Below are 23202 nucleotides of genomic sequence, written 5' to 3'. Positions count from 1 at the left end.
AGAAACACAAAGCAGAAGAGGCAGCTAAGGACTTGAGGTCCCACGTCGCGGGCATGTCAGCACTGTGGAAGGGAGGGAGAGGGGAGGGAGAGAGAAATCTGCCCCCCACCAAAAGTCTAAAGGAGGGAAGTTAGAATCCCAAGCCCTGTGACAGAGAGAGAAGGAGAACAAATAGAGATAGATATAAAATATAAAAATAAATAGAGATAGTTTTTCTCCTTTTAATTCTACCAAGGGGACAGTATTTCCCAGATTAGTTGCCAATCAAAATAATTTGTTTAAATAGGTATATTTATGCCTTCACTCTGTTGTTGTTTATCAGTATGTTGGCATACGTCACATATCCTCCATGAGCCCTATGTCTCTTCACTAAAACCTTGCTGCTTTCACCCACGACGACAAAAACTTTCACAGAGAAAACTGCACTCACAACACTTTGAAGGGACCTGTTTGCAACCCCAAATATATGTTAGAGTATACTGTGAGTAATCCTGCCACATGCCTATGAGATAACAGTGAACAACGTTGGGTGGCCTGGAGTAGATTAGATTGTAAAATGAGATCAAGACATTTTGTGGTGGTTGTTAGTATTGTTTTGTCTCAGGAGAGAGAAGTGTGAATTAAGGATACAACTGGCCTTCATCATAATTAAAACACTATCTTTCTGAGCAAAAGTGAAAAAACTGAGGAACAAACAAAGCAGACAAAATCGTACCTTCCTTCTCCTCCCTTTGTCGCCCTGCGGTTAGAGCAGTATATCCTGGTATTGGGTCATCAGAACTTGGTTGGCTCTCCATGGGATAGGTCAGCCCTGAAGATGGCTAGGTTGGCCTGAACCATGTGAAGGGTCTTCTCTGGCTGCTCAAATGTCACAGAGAACTATAACTGCTGTCCTTTCTAGAATATTTGGCCCTTTAGCCATAAGTAGCAGGTCTTTTTTCATTCCTAAAATACCTTCTTACCACCCAAGAAATTTGTCGGCTATTGGAATGCCTGCTCTTTTCAAGCAGAGACATACCTAGGAGAGGGACCTGCTTCTCAGGGCACTAACATTTAGGAGATGATGACAGCTGTTGTGGTCATTAAGCAGAATAGAAACAACTGAACTTAGCTCCTAATTAGCACTAATAACTCGTTAAACTAAAAGCTACCACAGGATGCCTTCTTCTTCCCTTTGGCTGGTGCCCTCCAAGTAAGCTGTTACCCTCACCACACTTGGTAGAGTAGCTTTTGTGAGTCTCCGGTCTCTGTTCCATCTCCTCTACAAATGGATTTGCCTTAAAAAGTTGGTTGAGTTTCATTTTATGAACCTTGCCCCAGGTGTGAGAAATGCTAGCTATGCCTCTGGCTCCAAGATAATAATAATTCACAAATCATAATAGTAAAACATCAAACTATTATTATTATTTATTCCAATAAAGTATAAGTTCCTTAAAGGAAGATGTTTTTATTTTTACCTCTATCAAAAATATCTCGCACAGTGACTTACACAAAGGAATACAGACTGGCCCTATGATTTCATTAGAATAGAGAACTCCTAGGTAAAGAAGCTCCTAGCATTGCAGAGGACCATTCTCAAAGTCATTCATGATTTCTCAGATGTGTGTATCCTGCCAGCTGGTACAGATTGTCATCCATCCATTCTTTTCTCATTTTGTGTTAATCATGTCTGTGTCTTTCTGACAATCTACCATAGAGGATCTATATATGCTCCGATAATTTGAATATCTCATGAATACAAGTTCAGTATTTGGGCAATCCGTCAATCATCATTCCTTCTCATTAGGTCACTAGACTGCCTCTTTAATGATCAGGCAGCCAGGTGATTAAGTGTGACAGAGCCCTGAACCTAGAGTCAGGAAGACCTGAGTTCAAATTTGACCTCAGGTACTTATTAGTTATATGACTTTGATCACTTAACTTGTCTGCCTTGGTTTCCTCCTCTGCAAAATAGGGATAATAATATCACCTACTTTCCAGGGTTGAGATAATATTTGTAAAACACATTGCAAACCTTAAAAGCACTGTATGAATACTAGTTATTGTTGTAATGAGTTTTGATGCCATATCTTGCGTACAAGTCATTATTGGCATTATTTCACTTCACGTCTTCCAAAGTTCTTACAGGTCATCTACAAAATCATGAGGCATCTAAATTACAAGCCTTTACCTATAAGACTTTAAGCCTTCTGACTTGTTGACTTATTGATCTAGAATTTTATTTTCTAACATAATTTTAACTGTCCTCCCCATCTCTTCTCATGTTTGCCTTTTCTTTGAAGTTCCCTGATTTAATCTGGAGCTTGTCAAGTTCTTCAGACTTTCTTTACCTCTTTAATCTTTACAATAGACAGTAACATGTAAACTGAATCTGTCCTCATGAGAGTCTGTTTGCTTCTGTTCATCGTGAACCCTGAAGGTGAAAGAATGGAATGTCCCATGAAATTACGTTTTTTGTTGTGTTTGGGTACACGATAAAATAACTTCACTATTTTCCCTACTAAGGAGAATGAATGAGTCATTCTTCTATTGATCTACAAATTATGTCTTTTGATTGAATTTATTGCAATATTCAACTCCATTTATTTATTTGGTTATTTATTTTAATCTTTAGTTCCAAATTCTCTCCCTCTCCCAACCCCTTCCTTCCCCATTGAGAAGGCAAGAAATAGGATACCCATTACAATATGAATTCATGCAAAACATACTTTCACATTAGCCACGTTGAAAAAGAAAACTAAGAAAAATAAAATGATAAAAGGCTTAAATGTGCACAAAGAGTTTATTAGTTCTCTCTGGAGGTGGATAGCATTTTTTATCATGAGTCCTTTGGAACTATAGATCATTCAGAGCAGCTAAATCTTTCACAGGTGATTATCATTCTGATGTTGTGGTTACTGTGTGCAAAATTCTCCTGGTTCTGCTACTTCACTTTGCATCAGCCCATATAAATCTTCCCAGATTGCTCTGACACCGTCTTTCTTAATCTTTCTTATTGCACAGTAGTATTCCATCACAATCATATACCACAACTTATTTAGTCATTCCCTAATTAACGAGCATCCCCTCAATTTCCAATTCTTTGCCACCATAAAAAATATTATAAATATATTTGTTCTTATGGGTCCTTTCTATTTTTTCTTTAATCCCTTGAGAATATTTCCATTCAACTTTGCAAGGGTTTATTAAGCACCTACTATGTACAAGCCATTATGCTATGAGTGTGGTACAGTACCTTCAGAAGTGTACCTATCTCTAATTGATTGTTGGATAAAGCTGGCACATTGGCAGTACCAATAATTAAACAATTGTTGGGAGACTAACAATGGAATTTGAAGCATTCTCTGGCCCCCTTTCCACCATGCTGCCACTCTCAATTTAAAGTGGGATGAGAGTTGCATAGTACTGGGGGCCAGTTCATATTTTAGTCTGTTTCACATAAAGGCAGTAAGATGTCATAGACAGAACATTAGGCTTGGATGACCTAGGTTCAGATCTCACCTTAGAAACACTCACTAACTGCGTAATCTTGGACAAGTCATTTGAGATCTATGTACCACAAATGACTCTTTAGGACTTCTAAAATAAGTCACAGATGGATTGTGATAATCATTGAAGGACGGCTGCTGATGAACCCATGGATCCTTCATACGTCTGTCATACCCAGGTGGCTGCTACATCAAGTCAGACTCTGGGAAGAGACTTCTGTTAAGGGAGAGAGAGGAGAAAGAAAGATGGTCAGTTTAGAGTTCAGCCTCTCTAAATCTTTCCACATTTCCCGGAAGAAATACTGTCAAAAAAGCATTCTTTCAACCAGTTGCCCAGTACTAGAAATTCCAACACAGGCCCCATCAGTCTCCTCTCTGAGTCTCTTGAGCAAGCAGTCTGCACTGCTCTCCGGGGGCATACAAGAGAGGGAACTGAATCTCTATGATAAGACAACCACAAAACAATAAACTTGGTATCAGTATTTTTTCAGTCAAAATGAATTTGTAGGTCACTCATGCTGTCTGCAAGGCCCTCTGGCTATGAAATGAGCAGTGAGATATGTCTAGATACTCAAGCTTTTATCCAAGGGAGACATACCATAGCTAGGCTGGCCCTTCATCACCTCTCCTGTGTGATCTCTTCACACTCACTCGGTGAGATTATACTAATGCCAGGGGGCATGGAGGGATTTGAAGAAAACAACCTAGCTTTGCATAGATTTCTCTCTTCCCCAAACTCCTGTCTCAGGGGCTTTATAAGGTACATCTTCTGATATAAAACAATCCCGCCTGGAAAATAAGATAAACTCCATCCTGACTGTTTTGGAGGCATGCTGGGCACATCTTTTACACAAATTTCCTCCAAAGACATTGTGAAAGCTTTACTTATTTATACCATACAGTCCTATCTGTACAAACCGTAAATTAGACTCCCTTTCTAAACGAGTAGTTCAGCTACAGAGAGTATTTAAATAGAGTCTGCAGCATGTTCACTAACAGGCAAAGTCCCAAAGGTGGTGGAATTGTCAGAAAGATGAAGTACTTTTATACCAGTGTAGTTTTATAGTCATAACCTTAATATACTACATTTTTGAGAGAGAGAAGGTGAAAGATTCTCATTTAACAAAATCTACAACAGGGATTTAGTTTAGTCAGGAGGAAAAATAAAGACCTGTCTGCAAGAATGTGTTCAGCTCCTAGGTGAGCTTGGGCTAGCTCCACCCCTAGAGGTCCTACAAGGTGGTCCTTGTAGGAAAAGGACTTTATCTTTCGTGTCCTCTGCAGCTCAGGCAGACATCCTCACACATGGGACCCTGCCTATGGTCTCACTTCAAAATGAGCTCAATTCTTGGGGACACTGACCCCAAAAAGAGGGGAAAAGGTATTTCTCTCTGGCTCATTTTCCCCCCACCCTACACTTCTAGGAAAAATCTCTAAAATGAAGTTTTAGAGTATGGCTGAAGAGTACTTTTACTCAAGAGGGATTAATACCGTCCTTTCTAAAATGGCACTTACTGTATAAAGAAAGTCAGGTATGGGACAGCTATTTGTTTCCTCTACCAAAAAAGGAATGATTTAAATACAAAAAGCTCATAAGTGAGCATTAATAAATACTTAAAACTTGAGTTTTAAGAAGATCAGTTTGACAGCTGAGTGGAAGAAGTATTGAAATGGGAAGAGCCTTCAGACTGGGAAACTAATCAGTAGCCATGTGTGAGGTGATGAAGGCCTATACTAGGGTGGTGATAGTGTCAGAGTGTGAAATGAGTCATTAGGGCTACAAGGACGGAGCTACTAGAAACCATAAAGTCACCAATTCAACATCTTACTAGATGTAATGACAAACTTCCTGGTAAGATGGAAGTTTATGAATAATAAAGTTTCATTTAAAAAGCAGCCCCAAATCTCACAGTTCATCCCCTTTATTTTGGAGAGATGAGAACTGGTTCTTAGTTCAGTGCCTAACCAATAATAGGCATTGAATAAATCCTGACATCCCTAAGGTCACATGACCATGCATTTGTGAGGGAAGAACAGCTGCTTTTTTTTCCCAATGTGTAGAAACCAATAGAAAATGATATGTCATAGGTTCATGGACAAAGACCTTAAAGGATCTCAGGGATCTAGACTAATCACTTGTTATTTTCCAGTAGAGGAAATGGAAACCCAGCAAAGTTAAGTGTATCGTTCAAGGTCACACAAGTACTAAGTACCAGAGGTGGTATTTGAATTTGGATCCTCTGGCTCCAGAGACCACCTTTTCCCCACAGTATTACAGTACCTCCTCATGAAGTCATGGGGAGATAAAATAATCTGCACAGCATTGTTGGGTAAGACATGGAGTGGGTAGTCCTGGGAAAAGACATGACTCTCCTACTGCCATGATTTGAAAAGTTAATGCATACTTCTAAAAGGCTAGACATTTCACTTGTTACCAGGACATGCAGAGAACAAAGCTCAATCTCTCTCTCTCTCTCTCTCTCTCTCAAAGCACACTCATTTACATTTATGTCCTGTTCCTGTTGTCTCCAAGATTGGGAGAATTGTTTTTAGACATCGGTACTCAAACAAAGCCCAACATGATTACTGGTTTTTTAATTTGTAAATTTAATTTATAACTCGTAACCTCTCTCTGGCATAACTGATTAGATGGGGATGAGTGGGGGTGCCAGAGCTCTCCACCTACTCTAGGGTCTCTAAAGTTGCGTGCAAGGCTTTTGTTCAAATCTTTCCCTATAAGGTATAAGAAAAGTGAACTCTGGAACATGCTACTGTTTTCCTCTGTTTAACAATGAAGGTCATCTAGTGCCATGTGTCCAATCATGCTGTTTTTCCTTTCCAGGCAGTCTCCCAAGAAGAAGGATGGCCAGTGCCTTCTCTCGATTTCTAACTGGCCGAAGCGCCTCCCTGCTGTTGGCTACCGTTGGCACTGGTGCCTTAACGGGTGGCTACCTGCTGAATCAGCAGAATGTGAGCGCTCATGCTCAGGAAAGGACCCGGCTCTTTCCTGCGAGGTGAGTTCCTTTACTTTAAAAATAACTCCAGGTGAAAGTTGGTGATGGTGATGTGCTTTCTTAGTGCTAGAAACCTACAGTGGGGGTGGGGAGGGTGGCTTACAGGAAAGAGAACACCAGGTCTTGCCCTGTTCTTAAGGATGATCAAATAAACATCGGAGTGTCTACATGTGGAAGGCACTCCCTGCTAGTCCCACAGAGGATACATCGAAACTAAAAGTCATGCATTCTGTCCTTTAAGTATATAATCTAGTAAGACTATAAATCTCCAGATTGGAGTACATTAAAGAGGGGAAGCAACCACACCAGATAATCTTTTCTTTTATTTTTTGACAGGGATATCACAGAATCATAGCTTTTCAAAGTTGGAAGAGACTTCAGTACCCAGACCATGATCAGTGTTTTTAACCTAGGATCTATGAACTTTTAAAAAAATTCATTAAGTGCATTTCAATATAATTTGTGTCCTTTGTAATTCTATGTATTTTATTCTATGTGTTTAATATTCTGAGAAGGGGTCCATAGGATTCACCATATTGCCAAAGAGGAGCAGGACACAAAGAAGTTTAAAAACACACTTTTTAGTCTCTTCCATCTACCTGAAAAATATCCTCTAAAATATAGATCTTGCTAGATTGTAAACTCAAGGACAGGAATTGTTTCACTTTTGTTTTTGTGCCTGGCACACCGTAGGTGCTTAATTAGTGCTTGTTGATTGATCAATACCCAACAAGGCGTCATCCAGCCTTTACTTAAAGATGTACAGTGAGGAGGTATCCTCTCACGGCAGCTCATTACCCTTTTGGACAATTCTCATTTGGGGGAAGTTTTCCCTTACATCAAACCTAAACATGCCTCTTTTCAGCTTTTACCCACTGTCCGCAGCAGGCAAGCAGAACAAATTCAGTCTCTTTGTCAACTCACAATAAAGAGAAATACCAAAGTAGCCACAAGAAGGGTGTTTAATTGAGGCAAGAGAATTGCTGTTCAGAACACCACGTAGAGCCAGAGTGCAGGAGTGCCCACAAGGGGCCAAGGGGGCAGGGTTTAAACACATTTCAGCAGGGGAGAGTGCTTGGGAAGGTCAGCTTCAGGGAAGGTTAAGTTGTTTTACAAAATAACCAAAGGCTGGGGAGGCTGAGGAGTGGAAACATCTGGCAGAACACAGTACTCCAGCTTTTTGAATTTTTTTTTCTAGTTGGTTTAGACCAGCTGGAGTGTCCTCAGGAAGTTTGGTCATTCTAGGGTGGAGGCCAGGTCAACTCATAGCTAACTGGCTTCAGTACCCTTTTCCTTAAGAGAATCCTTTCAAAACTTAGAGATGGATCAGGGCAACACTAGAGAAATTGTTTACCTGAATTTCAGCAAAGCATTGGACTGAGTCTCTCGGAAAATATTTGTTAACAAGATGGAGAGATGTGGGCTACGTTAGGCTGAATGATTTGAGCCTCTAAGTAGCACAGTGGATAGAGAACTGGCCCTGGAGTAGTTGGGTAGACCTGAGTTCAAATTGGGCTCAGACACTTGCTACCTGTATGACCGTTAAACTGTCTGCCTCAGTTTCCTTACCTGTAAAGTGGGCTTATAAATAGTGCCTGCCTCCCAGAGTTGGTGTGAGGCTCACATGAGATACTGTTTGTAAAACACTGATGATGATGATGATGACGATGATGATGGTGATGGTGATGATGACGATGATGATGATGATGATGATGATGACAATGATGATGGTGATGATGAGGATGGTGATGACGACGACGACAGCTAGCTAGTGGGACAGTGGCCTCTAGTGAAGTGCCCCACACATCACTTCTTGGTCTTATTTTCTTCAACATTTTTTTGTGAATGATTTGTGTCAAGGTGTAGTTGGGATGCTTATCTAGGATGCTTCTCTCGTATGCAAATTATGTGAGGGTAGGAGGGGCAGATGACAGATACGCTGGACCCCTGAATTAGGATCCAAAGAGATTTCAATGGATTGGAATGATAGGCTAAATGTAAAAAGATGACTTTTAATAGGGACAAATGTAATGTCACAGTTGAGCTCAAAAATCAGTGGGTACACGATAAGGATGCTGATACTAGGAAACTATTCCTGTGAAAAGAATTTGGAGCTTTTAGTGGACTGAAAGATCAACATGAGTCAATGATGTGATATGGCAGCCCCAAAACCCCAAACCATCAGGTTACACTAACAAAAGCACAGGCTCCAAGATGAAGGGACAGTCCCCACTGCAGCAGGCTCTGGTCAGGCCACGTAGGCAGCATTGTGCTCAGTTCTGGAGGCTACATTTTAAGGAGAATGTGGACAAAACAGGACAAACAGAGGAGGGAGGTAGACTGGCAGGCAAACTTGGAATTGGGGCTATGAACATTAGTTGAAGAAAGAAGAGAAAAGAAAACCTGAAGTAGGATAGAAAACTGTGTTTAAACATCTTTACTTAGAAGTGAAGGCTATCGTGCACGGTCTAGTGAGGTTCTATATCTCCATACTAGAGAATGCTGCAGATAGGAAGCTCTTATGCCAGACAATTTTTTTTTGACAGGGATATCACAGAACCTTGGCGTTGATTTTTTTTCTGGGTTAAATCAGGAGAAAAGAACCAGAACTAGGTGGACCTTGCAAATACTTTCTAGCTGTGTAGCCCTGGACAAATCATTAACCTCTGCCTGCCTCAGTTTCCTCCTTTATAAAATGGGGATAATAATAGCCCCTAGGCAATATATTGTTGTGAGGATTAAATGAGATAGTAGATATCAAATGATTTGCAAACCTCAAAGAACTATATAAATACTATTATTTAATAATTTAACAGATGAATGATTTAAAAATTTTATGAATACTATTATTCATGTTATCATCGCCATCATCATCACTACTATTATTAGATAATTGGAAGAGACCTCAGAGGCCAATCAAGTCAAACGTCTTCATTTTATAAATCAAAAAACCCAAGCCCAAAGAAGTTAAAGGACTTAGCCAAAGTCATTCAAAGGACTGGGTCTTTTGACTTTAGAGCCTGTTCGCTTTTCACTGTACTACACTGCCTCTCAGTGTACTTTCAGTACAATTATTCTTGGATATACCTGCTCTGATATATATATATATATATATATACACATACACATATACATATTCTCGTGTGTATGTATGTGTATATATGTATGTATGTATGTATGTGTTTGTGTGTATGTAGGTATATATGTGTATGTATACAGATACATTTCACAGTGTTGGTTAGTGATCAAATGAGATTATACAAACAAAATATTTTATACAATACTCTAGCTATTATTGTTGGCACTTGAACATTTTTTAGAAACAATATTTTTAAAATGGCAGATAAGATTTGTTTTATTTCTTTTCTTGTTCTCTGCTCTCCTGTTTTTTCTTTATGAACCATATCTCTGGGGCTATGGCAGCCAGCTCACAAGCATGGGCTTCCTCAAGCAGAACCATCAGTTTCTTCCCATGATGAACAGTACATTTGTGCTACTTGTATTTTTAACTTTGTCTCCTGAATTCATGGGGTTTTTTCTGAGCAGCTGAACAGCCAAATGTTCCCCTTGTTTTCTGTGGATGCTATTTCTGAGGAGTAGTAGAAAAATGGATAATGGACAAAAGCTTATTCTTTCTCCAATACCTTCCCCCACCCCCACCCCCTTTCTTATTTATGAGTCACCCAAGTCAGGAAATGGTTCCTAAAATGCATCTCCACTGAATACTGGTATCTTCCTCTTTCTACAGCGCTGACTATCCTGACCTACGTAAGCATAACAACTGCATGGCAGAATGTCTCACCCCCGCCATCTATGCTAGGCTCCGTGACAAGATGACTCCCAATGGCTACACCCTGGACCAGTGCATCCAAACTGGGGTGGACAACCCTGGCCATCCCTTCATTAAAACTGTTGGCATGGTGGCTGGTGATGAGGAGTCTTATGAGGTAAAGCTGTTGGTTTCTTCCCTCAAGAGGCTGCTAAAGAAACAGCTGTCATTCTACTTGAAGGCAGATTAGAAGGGTGCATTTGATCCCATTGCATCAGGAAGGGTCCTTAGGATAATTTGAAAGATAATTTTAGATTCCTTTTACTTCTCAAAGGGATGAGCTGTGCAAAACTATATGCGGGAAGACGTAAGCTACAGTTTCCACAGTTTGTATTTCATTTACTGAAGGCAGAGCAACATTCCTCCTGTTGAGAAATATGTGCCATGGCTAAGTTGTGTGATTTTGTCATTTCAATTCAGCTAACATTTATTTGGTACCTTTCATGCCAAAGGCACTTGTTTAACCCTAGAGATATAAAAATGAAATAAGACAGAGACCTACCCCCGAAGGAGTTCACAATCTAACAACGGACATACGAGATGTATGCAAAAAACCTGTAATACAAGTCAGAACGTGAACAGTGAAAAGGAGAGGCTCCGACAAAGTGTTAATGAGATATCTGAGGAGGAACAGATCACTTTTAGCGGGATAACCAGAGAATGCTTCATGGAGGAAATGGAACCTGAGTTGGGTACCTCGGTACCTGGGTTTTGAAGAAAAGGAGGAATTTCAAGGAATGGAAGTGGGGAAGATAGTGGAGCCCATTCTAGACATTAAGGGATAGTATGAACAAAGGTCTAGTAATTAGGAGGAACAGAGCAAGGAAAGGGGTCATAAGTTGTCCAACTTGGCTGGAAATAACCGTATAAAAGAGGAAGAGTATGAAATGAGATTTGAAAAGTATTTGTGAATAAAGATCATTGAGTTCCCTGGATACAGAATAAGGACTTACAACTTGGTTTTACAGGCAGTGTTTGAGACACTAAAGGTTTTTAAGGAAAAGAGTAAAATGGCCAAAGTGTCATATTAGGGAGATTATTTGGTGTATGAAGTGATTGCAAAAAAGATAGATGGGGTAGGAAGGCTAGTTATATTAGTCTAGGTAAGATATGATAAGACTTGGACTAGGGAGATTATAGTGGGAATTGGAAATTAAGGGATGGATGGAAGAGATAATGTGAAAGTAGAACTGACAATCAATTGATTGTGTAGGAGGAGTGAGACAATAGATAGATAGATAGATAGATAGATAGATAGATAGATAGATAGATAGATAGATAGATGATAGATAGATGATAAATAGATAAATAGATAGATAAGATAGATAGATGATAGATAGATAGATGATAAATAGATAGATAGATAGATAGATAGATAGATAGATAGATAGATAGACAGAGAATCAGACTGAAAACTTCTAGTGGGTAGGGTCTGTCCTTTGCCCCTTTTTATGTCCCTAGCACTTAACACATTACTTGGCATATAGTTTGTGCTTAATAATGTTTATTGACTGATACAGAGAGATAGATTGATCATTATGAAAATGCTTACTATGTGACTGGTGTTATGCTAAACACAGGAGATACAAGCAGCAAGATGGTCCTTGCCCTCAAGGTACTTAAATTCTAATGGAAGAAGACAACATATGAAAGGGTAAAGGAGAGAAAAGGGGATACTGGCCCGGTGTAGAGATGCCAGAAAAGTGGTTGGTGATGAGAGTCTGACCTCAGCAAGATAAGGCAAAAGCTCATCTCTCAGAGCTGGGGGACAGGGTCAGAGTCTAGGGTTCTGATGGGTTAGAGATGAGGAGCCTGAGAGAGCAGTCAAAGTTGACCCCGAGGTGTTGAGACTGAGAAAATAAAACAATGGAGTCTTATCACCAAAAGTAGAGCAGTTAGGGAGAAGGGGTTGGGGAGAAAGACCACGTTCAGCATTTGATATGATGAATTCGAGATTTTGGAGGGACTTCCAGGAAGAGCTATCCATTAGATGATTAGAAATGGAGGAATACATGTCAAGGATGAGTAAGATGTTGTTTATAGAGATTTAGGAGTAATTTTCTGAGATTTTTACTAAAGTCATGTGAGAGGATGTATCCCAAAGGGGAAGAGAATAGGAAAGAAAGCAAGGGAACAGGAGAGAATATGGGAGATCGCTATGCTGAGGAGTGGGGAAAGAAGAGAAAAAAGGTGGGGGAGACAGAAATGGACTGATGAGAAAAATGGGAGAACCACGAGAATACAGGGTCATGAAAGTTAGAAGAAAAGAGGCTATCAAGAAAGAGGAAGTAGCCAACAGTGTTAAATGATGCAAAGAGGTCAAGGAGACTGAGGACTGAGTATAGGTCATTGGCTTTGTTAATTAGAACATCATTGGTGACCTTCATGAGGACAGAAACTGGACTATAGGGACCTGAGGAATAAATGTGTGGTGAGGTGGTAGAGGCAAATGTATTTTACTCTTTCTAGAAAAGAAAACCACCATCTATTTTCTTCCTATTAATAACTCTTCCTTCCCTCCTTCCTTCCTTCCTTCCTTCCTTCCTTCCTTCCTTCCTTCCTTCCTTCCTTCCTTCCTTCCTTCCTTCCTTTCTTCCTTCCCTCCTCCCTTCCTCTCTCCTGTCCTCCTCTCCTCCCTCTCCCCCTGTCCACATAAGGAATCATAACCTTACCTGAGGGTACTATGTCTAAAGGAATATAAATTTTGATTGCTGAAACCTCGAAGATACTTTGGGGTTTATGGCTAGATTTTGTTCTGTTTTCTTAAGGACCATGCTTTAAACGCAAATCCCTCTGGCTCTCACTGATTGGCCAACAGCAGGTCCCAGTCCAAGCCTCATTTGGTCATTGTTTGTGTTTTGATGGCTCAGGGTAAGTATAAATAGCAATTGTTTCTGTTTGGGCCAGAAACCATGAGGGTCATCTCCTCCCAGATTGATTTTTTTTGACTTGGTAAAAGAGGCCATTTTTTGCCTCATTTTTTACCTCATCTTAATCACTGAATGGGCTTTGCTTCAGACAAACTGAATCCTAGGAAAGACCTTAATTTAAAAAGGCCAAGATCTCCCACTGCCTCCAGGGTCATCTCCAGTCATTTTGATCTATATCTGGCCACTGGACCCAAATGGTTCCATAGGAGACAGTGAGGCTGGTGACTTTGCACAGCCCCACCTCACTTAAATCCAATTCACTTGCAAGTCAAGGCATCTCCTTCTTGATATTATCAGTTGTCTTCAAGAATGACGGACAAGCAACATCAATAGCCTAGGAATTCAAGGGATGTAGCTTGTGTCTGCCTCTGCATGAAAGGAGAACGGAAAAATGATTGCTAAGATGATGCACTTTCTCCTCTGTAGGTCTTTGCGGAGCTTTTTGACCCAGTCATTAAGCTAAGGCACAATGGCTATGACCCAACAGTGATGAAGCATCACACTGACCTGGATGCATCCAAGGTATGTCCAGCCCAGCCCCTCCTCCATAGTTCACTTTCCCACAATGTGACTGAGTTGATTTGAAGGGGTTTTTTTGGAGGGGGGTTGACTCTTTTTAGTTTTTTGTCATGCATACTCTTACAGAGGGACCTGAAGAGAGACAAAAATCCTTGGACTTTAATGCCATTTAATGGGCCTGGATCAGGCCTGGGCCTCTGTTCCATTCAACCTGTCAGTCAATCAACAATCATTTAAGTGTTTACTATGTGCCAGGCAGTGTCCTAAGTACTGGAAATACAAAGAAATGCAATCCCCTTTCATATCTTTGAGAGTGGCACCCTGCAATATGTTTGTAGGTCCTCTTTGAGGTTATGGTATCAGAGAAAAAGCATGAGATTAATGCAGATAAAACTTTGTATGAGCCCTTGCTCCTGACACTTCCTTGTTATTATGCTCTTGGCCCAGTTACTTAATAGGAGGGAGTATGACCTCATGGGCAATGTTCTGGATGGGTTTGGAATCGAGAAGATCTAGGTATAAATCCTTCAGATATTTACCAGCTGTGAGACTTAGGACAAGTCCTTAACCCCTCTGAGTCTCAGTTTTTCCCTTTGTAAAATGGGGACAACTAATCTCAGGATCATGATGAGGTTCACATGAAATGATGCATTAAACATATTTTGCAAATTTTAAAGCATTGCAAAAAACTGTATAATTGTCATTACATCTTTTGACCTTAGTGCTTTTATCTGTAAAATGGGGAAAATAATAAATACCTCATCTACCTCCTACAGTAGTTATGAGGTTCAAGGAAGATGTCAATGAAAACATGAAGCAACTCTATGAACATGCCAAACATTTATATTTAAGATATATTCCATTTGGGAATATATTTATTTTATATATAAATATAACATACTTATACTTAGAATACATCTTTAGTTTTCTTATGAATTAGTCAATTTATCTAAGCCTTTTATGAAACTATTTACATAGGCTTTACTAGTCCTAATAAATTCCATTAATTTCCTATCCATTGTTTAAAGCTTTTTGTGCCCTTTGTGTTGTATCTTCATTGCTCAGCACAGTGCCTGGCACTGTGGTAGCTGTTGGTAAATGCCAGCTGACTGACGAAAGCAGTAATCAGAAACGATGATGAGAGAGAAGGTGGGTTGATCATATGGCAAGAAAGAGGACTAGCCAAAGATGAGGGAGGGAACAAGCATTTGTACAGTGCCTACTGAGTGCCAGGCATCATACTGAGTGCTTTACAAATATCTCATTTGATCTCCACGAGGATCTTTTGAGGTCGATGCTGTTATTATCTCCATTTGTTGAGGAAACTGAGGCAAACAGAGATTAAGTGACTTTTCCAGTGTCTGAGACTGGATTCGAACTCAGGACTTCTCCCTGGGGCTCTATCCACTGTCCCACCTAACTGCCTTGGTCAGTTCATATGGTTCAGCGTTATCCACATAATATTAGAAGAACTAGAAGGCCCTTAATATGTTGAGTGTACTCCTTGTGGAGTATGTACAGAAGGACATATCCAAAAATCACCAAGAATGAGATGAATGGATGAATTGTGATCTGTTAGTTGAGAGAGTGGCCATGTTGACAAGATCTAAGGTCCATTGAAGTCTAAAACACTTGTACGTTTGTCACAAGTGTACCTCTCAGACCTCAAAGGCTGTCCCAAAGTGCCAGTATTCTAAGAGTTTTTGAACAAACTCATTCATCAAATCAATCCAACATCCAATGTTGCAGTATCCAAGGGATGCTGGCTGTGAACCTTGATACATCAAGTAACAGCTGTACTCTTTGGAGGAAAGTAGGGGCAGGATGGGAAAATCTGGCATAAGATTGTACTGAGCATTCTGGGGTCTGGGAGCTGACAGTACATTTCTTTTCAATGGGAGCCATTGCATTTCTTCTGTTTAGATCACCCAGGGGCAGTTTGACGAGCGCTATGTTCTGTCATCCCGAGTCCGCACAGGACGTAGTATCCGTGGCCTTAGCCTGCCTCCAGCCTGCTCCCGGGCGGAGAGGAGAGAGGTGGAAAGTGTCGCTATCACTGCCCTGGAGGGGCTCAAGGGAGACCTGGCTGGGAAATATTACAAGCTGACTGAAATGACTGAGCAGGAACAGCAACAGCTCATTGATGTGAGTAGCCCAGGGTAGGGGTGTAGGAGGTGGCAATTTTATACATGCAATATCAGTGTAATTCACTGTCTCTCCTTCCGTAGCTTTTCCAGTATCCAGATAGCCCTGTCCAAAACTGAGGAAGGTTGCCAATCCACCCCAAAGAGAGATAATGAGAAGGCAGAATTATCATTGATTTGTTCTCAGAATAAAAATAAAATAAAGGCTCTGGACACTAAAGTATTTTTCATAAATCTTAAGTATAGTATGTTGAGTTTAGGGAGAGGAGTAAAGATTTTGTTTTACATCCCAACTACCCAGAGATGAAAGTGTACTATGGACAAGTATCCTTGGAGGATTCGTGATTTGGCCAGTGGGGGTATGTATTCCTTTTATCTATGCAGATTACAATCCTGCATTATCTTTTCAGACAATCTTCATGAATTGTTGTGGTTGAAAAATTCACTCTTTTATGAACCATTTTGTGAGGACCCTCTCTGAAGGTCAGCTGGTTCTGGCAGCAGACATACAGACTATCACCAAGATTCTACTCACAACCTTTTTAGCTTGACAGGATCTGACAGTTATGTATGTATCACTTTGGAGGCCACCTCTATGTTGTGATGAGGTATTGGGGTTAAACTTTAGTGGAGGAAACTATTAATGATGAAGTCTTAATGACCAATAGGAGCTCAAGGAAGCAGTCTTCAAACTTTTTGATTGTGTACTCTTAGTCATAAAACATTTCTGAAATATACTCATAGTAAATGCAAATTTGTTTATAAATTGCTATCATAATAAGTCTTTATATTATAAAATTTATATGCAAAAATGAACATTTTAAAAAGAGATGAAAGTGAAATAATATATGACCTAAGAATTTTTCAGTAAGAAGCCACTGAAGTTTATTGAAAAGTGGAATGACACAGGCAGATCTGTGTTTGAGGAAAATCACTGTGATGGCTGTCTGGAGGATGGATTGGGGTGGGGAAAGACTTGAGGCAAAGGCACTGTTTCAAAGGCTATCACAAAACTCCAGCAGAGAAGAAATTAGGACTTGAACTAGGGTGATAGTGGTGGTTATATGAATAAAAGGAAAGGGACAGATACAAGAAATAAGGGGGTATAAATGACAAGATTTGGCAACTGACTATGTGGAGTGAGGGAAAGTGAGTCAAAGGTGACACAGAAGTTGGGGACCTGGGTGATTAGGAGGATGATAGTGCCTTTGATATTGATAGGGGAAGTTTGGTGAAGGTTAAGTTTGGAATGAAAGATGGCATCCTGAGATTCTGGAATCTGTCACAATCCAGCTATACCTGATTATCCTCTGACTCAAACTAAATGAAAATGGAGAAAGCAGGGGTCTTATTCTCTGATGACAGTCCCATTCTTCAAAGACTCCTGCTTGAGCTACAAGGTGATCTGTGAAGCAGGGATGTGGCTACACTAGGGAGTAGGTACAATGGTACCTGAATAGTTGTGGCCGGGGGTGCCTGGTAGAATTTAGAAGTCCCATGAGGAGCGGATGTGAAGCTCAGAAGTGGGGAGCTTGGGAGATTCCATTGTTTCAGTGGTTAGGACATAAGGATAGGGAAGCTATACTGGAGACAAACCTCGTGATAAGGTATAATGGGAAGGGTGGGATGTAATTCATCTTCTCACCCTCTAAATACTCAGACCTTTTGGGGTAAGGTCATGGCAACAAGGAGGCCCCAACCCATACTCTGGAGACCAGCAGATTAAGGTATCAAGGTTTATTTGTTTGTTTGTTTTTTAAATTGGGGTTTGGATTTCAGGATCATGACCTTAAGTAAAGAAATGAAAAGTTCTTGCAAAGGATTGGTGTGCACCTAAAAAGGGCTGGAGCAGCAATAGATAGGCACCACAGAGAATGTACATCACAGACATCAAGCAATTTCCCTGGGAAAGAAGATAGTTGTTCAGTGTGGGGTTCATTTCTGGCATTTAGAGCACTGCATCCTGCCTCCAGCAGCTTTAGGATCTACTGAAACATTCTCCTCTGCCAATAAAGTGTCTTGTTCCAATATTGTCCCTGTTTGTGCCTTGAAAGGAGATACTGCTCTTTAGAATTCCCCCTACCCTTTTTTCCTTCAGCAAGAAGTTCTCCCTACTTCCTGATCCACCACCAGTACCTTAGAAAGAGCAAGGAGAGATATATTCATTGTTCTGATCTGTACAGACAAGAAACATAGCCAACTGGAACTCACATGAATAATTTAATCATTCAGCAAGAAAATCTGAGGAGGGAGAGAAAAATTTCAACTGGTGGGGAGAGGGGTGGGACCGTATGGACAGATAGGAAAGATTCCTGGAGGAAATGACCTCATTGCTGGACTTTGGAGAAAGAGAAAGATGTCAATAGGTAGAGACATGGAAGGAATGAATGTTAGTCCCAAGTAGCTTATAGGACTGTACAAAGGCAAGACCTATTGGACTTTATGTTAGATGAAAGTTAAGAAAGGGAGTGACATAGGTAAGGCCTGTGCATGTAGAGGATTATTTTGGCAATGTACAGAATGGATTAGAGAGAGAATGGAGGTAGTTAGGAGGTTATTACAATAGTCCATGCAAGTGATGACAGCTTGAACTCTGGTGTTGGTAGGAGATGGGTACCAGAGATATCTTGGGGGTAAAATGGACAACCAGAAATTGATTGATTGTAGAGAGTGAGGAAGATGGCTCCAGGGCTTGGAGGCTAGGTGACTGTAAGGAAACAAGAATAGGGAAGATGGAATTGGTTTTACATATGTTGAGTTTGAGGTGTCCCAAGGACATTTGGGCCAGATGTTCAGTAGGCAGCTGGAAATTTGGGAAAAGATCCAAAAAGAGATTGGCTTGAATCAGAGGTTCTCAAAGTGGGTGATACTGCCCCTAGGAGGGGTGCTGAAATAATGGGGGAGGGAGCAGTAGTAGCCTTGGATGCAATTGGGTTGGCTTTAAATAAAAATAAAGGGATGGTGGAAGTATAAGGAAAGAAGAGAAAAAAATTTTGAAAAACTGTTCATGCATGTTGTTATCTGTTGTGCAACAGAGTTTTAAAGTCGTAGTGATTACATTATTTTCCAACTAAACATACAAAATGCAAGTTATAACCCATTAGTGGTCAAATCCACCCATAAGTCTTAACAAGCAAGTGTTGGCAAGAGAGTGTGTTGCACATTGTCGGGAAGTCCAGTACGCATTGGCAGGAATATGTGCAAACTTACTTGTTTATAATACAATACTATACAGTTACATGATGAATATTGCATCATGAAAATTTCAATGCAGGAAAAAAACAAATTTGCAATAAATTATTAACTTTAAGGTGCATCATTTAATATATTTTTTTTTTATTTTTTTAAATGATACAATTTTAAAAAAAAGGGTTAAAGATGTCCAGGGGGTCAGTGAGTAATTTTTTTTTTCAAAAAGGGGGTGGTAAGCAAAATAAGTTTGGGAGCCTCTGGCCTGGATGAATAGATTTGGAAGTCACCTGCACAAAAGTGATAGAGGAAGCTATGGGAGTGAATGAGATCACCAAGGGAAGACAGAGAAAAAGGAGGCTGAGGACTGAGATTTGGAGAATACATTTAGAGGGTGGAAGAAGGAAGATGAACTAGTGATGAATCTTTCATCTTTCAGATCTGAGGAATTGGAAGGAAACAGCATTTTTTGCCCTGCTTATTCTCAATACTCTTTCTCTCTCATGTACATTTTGGCTTGCAGGATCACTTTCTATTCGATAAGCCAGTATCTCCATTGCTAACATGTGCAGGAATGGCCCGAGACTGGCCAGATGCCAGGGGAATCTGGTATGGCACATATTATATTAAATACATGTGCTTTATGTGTGAAGGATCTTTTAATAGATCACCTGGCTTATCCTAACCTTGCAACTGTTGTGTTCTGCAGTTTATAGCATGCTCAGCTTCAGTTAAATTGAGAAAACAGATTGTGATGTGCATTTGTAAGTATTGTGATGATTCCATGAAGTAAAGGAAGTTGAACTGGTTTGCATGTATTCTGCATGAGAAACATTGCTGCAAAAATTGAGGCCAAAAAAAAAATTGGTTATCCAGATGTGGAGGTACTTACTTTAGAGCACTTTACTCCCTTTGAGTCATTTTCATGGAACATGTCTAAGAAAGAATGAAAAGCAAGAGAGGACATTCAGATTACTTCCAACAAGCTTGCACTAAAGTGAAACAAAAGACTCTGATAAAATTGACCCTAAAACAAGAGGCTAGCAAACATACAACCATTTTTATCTTGGCCAACTACCAGATAGTTTTCTTCCTTGAGTGTCTAATTTGAATCATTGACTCTGACCTGTTACCAACCATTTGTAAATGAGGGAACTCAGGACAGCACAAAGAACACATTAAGCAAAATACCCAGCCAGGTACCAAGTAACACAAATATGTGAGATTTGTGTTTTGTTTTGTTTTGTTTTGTTTGTACCATGAACATTCTGAGACTCAGGGAGAATTTTTCAGAAATTTCTACTTTCTTTCACTTTATTCTCTTAGCAGCACAAGGGTTTAGTTTAATTTGTAGAACACTAAATGTCATTTCCAGTGCAGCTGCAAACAGGTGTTCTCCAGTTGAGTTATGGTCATACTGCTCTGAGGAGATGGGAGGGATTCTCCTGGGAGGCAGAGGAGTGAAATCATGAAGGACTTCATTCGAAAGATCTTATCCTTCATCCTGTCTTGGGAACATTACTTTGGGCTTGGCACAGTCAAGAAAGATTAGGGCCTTCCAGAAAAGGGGAAAGTAAGCAAGCAATGAATTTGCTGAGAACAATTGAAATTGTTCATAGGATTGAAATAAAACAGCCCAAGTCTTAAGTTTCTTTTTCTTAACAGGCACAATTATGACAAGACCTTTCTCATCTGGATTAATGAGGAAGATCACACCAGGGTAATCTCTATGGAAAAGGGGGGAAATATGAAGAGAGTATTTGAGCGATTCTGTCGTGGATTAAAAGAGGTAATAATGTTACTTTAAGGAATGTCTTTAAAATATTAAATTTTTTACTTTTCATACTTCTAAGAATCCTGTGGGAGGCATTGGACGGACCCCCATGACTGGGAAAACTCCATCCAAGATACAAGAAAAGCAAATTCTATTAGGGTAAGGTCACCTCCTAGGATAGCACTCAGGAGGTGAGACTAAGAGGAGATCTTATGAAAGCCCAAGCTTGATTGCTGACCACTGTACTTCCCTTCCCATTCGAGGACAATATAGGTGAGCTTATGGGCTCCATTTCAGCTAATTCAGCTTAAATGACATCATAGGACACAATCAGTATAACTGACCCAACAATTAACTTCCTGTGCTGCCAATAATTGCAGTGAATTTTTAAAAAATCAGTTTTATATTCTGATTCTGGTGTTATTAATGTTTAAAATGTAGAACCATAAAATCCTATACTAGACTAGGTTAGGTACTATGTCTTAGATAAACTGTATCTTGCTCAGGGTCCAGGGTTATACTCTGCAAATGGAAGACAAGTCATAATTGTGGTTGAATTAAAAGGACTTTAGAGATCATCTAGTTCACCCTTCCACCCAATAAGAAGTCCCTTCAAAAACAGCCCTGTCACAGAAGGTCATTTTGTCGTTGCCTAAACATCTCCAGTTAATGAGGAGCTCATTTTTAGAAAGATAGCCCATTAGATTTTGAGGCAACTTCCATTCTTAAAGGTTTTTCCTTTTCTTGAGCTAAAATCAATCTTCCTATAACTTTCACATTTAGACACATGTTCTGAACTTCGGAACAACACGGAATAATTCGGCTCTCTTTTCTTCATACTATTTAAAAGTAGCCTCCATATTCCTTTCCTGAGCTTTCTTCTGTGCCCAGGCTAAACATTCTCAATTCTTTCAACCCTTCAGCTTCATACTACACAGCTTCCAAACATTCCCCATCATGGTTGCCTCTCGTCCGGGCACATTTTAGTTTGTCAATAGCTTTCTTAGAATGTGATACCCCGAACTGAGCATAATATAATACTCTAGGTGCAGTGAGACTGTTCTCTCCCTTGAGCTAGACCTAGAGTTCTAAATGGAGAGAAAGATAGAGACAGAGACAGAGAGACAGAGAGAGTGGGTGTTTTCTCTCCCCAGAAAGAACTTTATTTTAATATAATTTCCTTCATAATCCTATGTATTTTATTTGATGCATTTTAAGGCATCATTCTGAGAAAGAGTATATAGGTCTCACCAGACTGCTAAAGGGTTCCAAGTCACCAAAAAGGTGAAGAGCCCCTGTGCTAGACATTAGAGTCTGCTAATGCAACTTTAAACTGAATGAGCACTTTTTATAGGTAGCTTGATCCCAGCATTAATATATATAGTGTGTGTATGTATATATATGTATATATATATATATATATATATATATATATATATATATATATATATAAAGTTTCTTGTCAATAATTAGCTCAAGTCTAATATGCATTTCTTCCGACATCACCTGGGGCAACCTTATACACCACATTGGCAGATACTTAAAAATGAATCTCACCTTTCCTAACATAGACCATATTGCATCCTTGCATTTTTTCATTTCTCTACTTGTAGGTGGAAAGTTTAATCAAAGCTCGAGGCTGGGAGTTCATGTGGAATGAACGCCTAGGGTATGTTCTGACCTGTCCTTCCAATCTTGGAACCGGATTACGAGCTGGTGTCCATGTGAGAATCCCAAAGCTCAGCAAGGTATGTGAATGAGTGAGTCAGAGATCTGTCACTGACATGGTCTATTCTTGTGATGGCCTATAGTGGATGATAATTTAGAAATAGTTTCATTTGTCTCTAAAACTTTTCTTTCTCCATCTTTAACATGGTCATAACAGTATAGATTCAAACTTTCTTTAGAGAGTATACTTTCTAAACAACTCACATTCTAATAGGGGGAGAAAATATGTGTAGCAGATGTCAGCTTCAAGTCAGATGGAAAGTGTCAGTAGCTCCTAGGAGTTATAATGTAAAAACAGATGCTAATGCATCCTCTTCGGTGGCTTGTTCACTGGTAGGTTATCCTTCAATCACTTGACTTGTTATATTTATTTGAATCATCTTGAGTTTTTCAATAATATAAAAGCATATGTGGATATTTTGCTCATTAACTTTAAATTATGACATCACTAATTAACTGATTACCTTTCACCTCTCTTTCATCCCAGTTTATTAAACTACAGAAAAATCTTCTCCCATAAGCAGTTGCTCACATTCTCTATATATGAAAATGTCCTAATCTCTTAGATTAAATAACTCTTAAAGTTA

At 39.8% G+C, this 23202-nt stretch overlaps 1 protein-coding gene across 1 annotated transcript in view; it reads left to right on the top strand.

Annotated features, from left to right (window-relative positions):
- The window catches only part of CKMT2 (creatine kinase, mitochondrial 2), a 53225-nt gene that overhangs the window by 25879 nt on the left and 4144 nt on the right, over positions 1-23202 (top strand). Inside the window, exons 2-8 of the mRNA XM_072606254.1 lie at positions 6331-6502; positions 10251-10449; positions 13688-13783; positions 15704-15925; positions 19637-19722; positions 20779-20902; positions 22501-22635. Of these exons, the coding sequence (XP_072462355.1) occupies positions 6351-6502; positions 10251-10449; positions 13688-13783; positions 15704-15925; positions 19637-19722; positions 20779-20902; positions 22501-22635 (1014 nt within the window). The 5' untranslated portion in view covers positions 6331-6350. The remainder of the gene's footprint in view (positions 1-6330; positions 6503-10250; positions 10450-13687; positions 13784-15703; positions 15926-19636; positions 19723-20778; positions 20903-22500; positions 22636-23202) is intronic.

The sequence above is a fragment of the Notamacropus eugenii genome, chromosome 4 (genome assembly GCF_028372415.1).
Source record: "Notamacropus eugenii isolate mMacEug1 chromosome 4, mMacEug1.pri_v2, whole genome shotgun sequence".
In the NCBI taxonomy this organism is placed as follows: domain Eukaryota; kingdom Metazoa; phylum Chordata; class Mammalia; order Diprotodontia; family Macropodidae; genus Notamacropus; species Notamacropus eugenii.
Note: the sequence above shows the minus strand (reverse complement) of the source record. Positions and strands in the feature narration are given on the sequence as shown.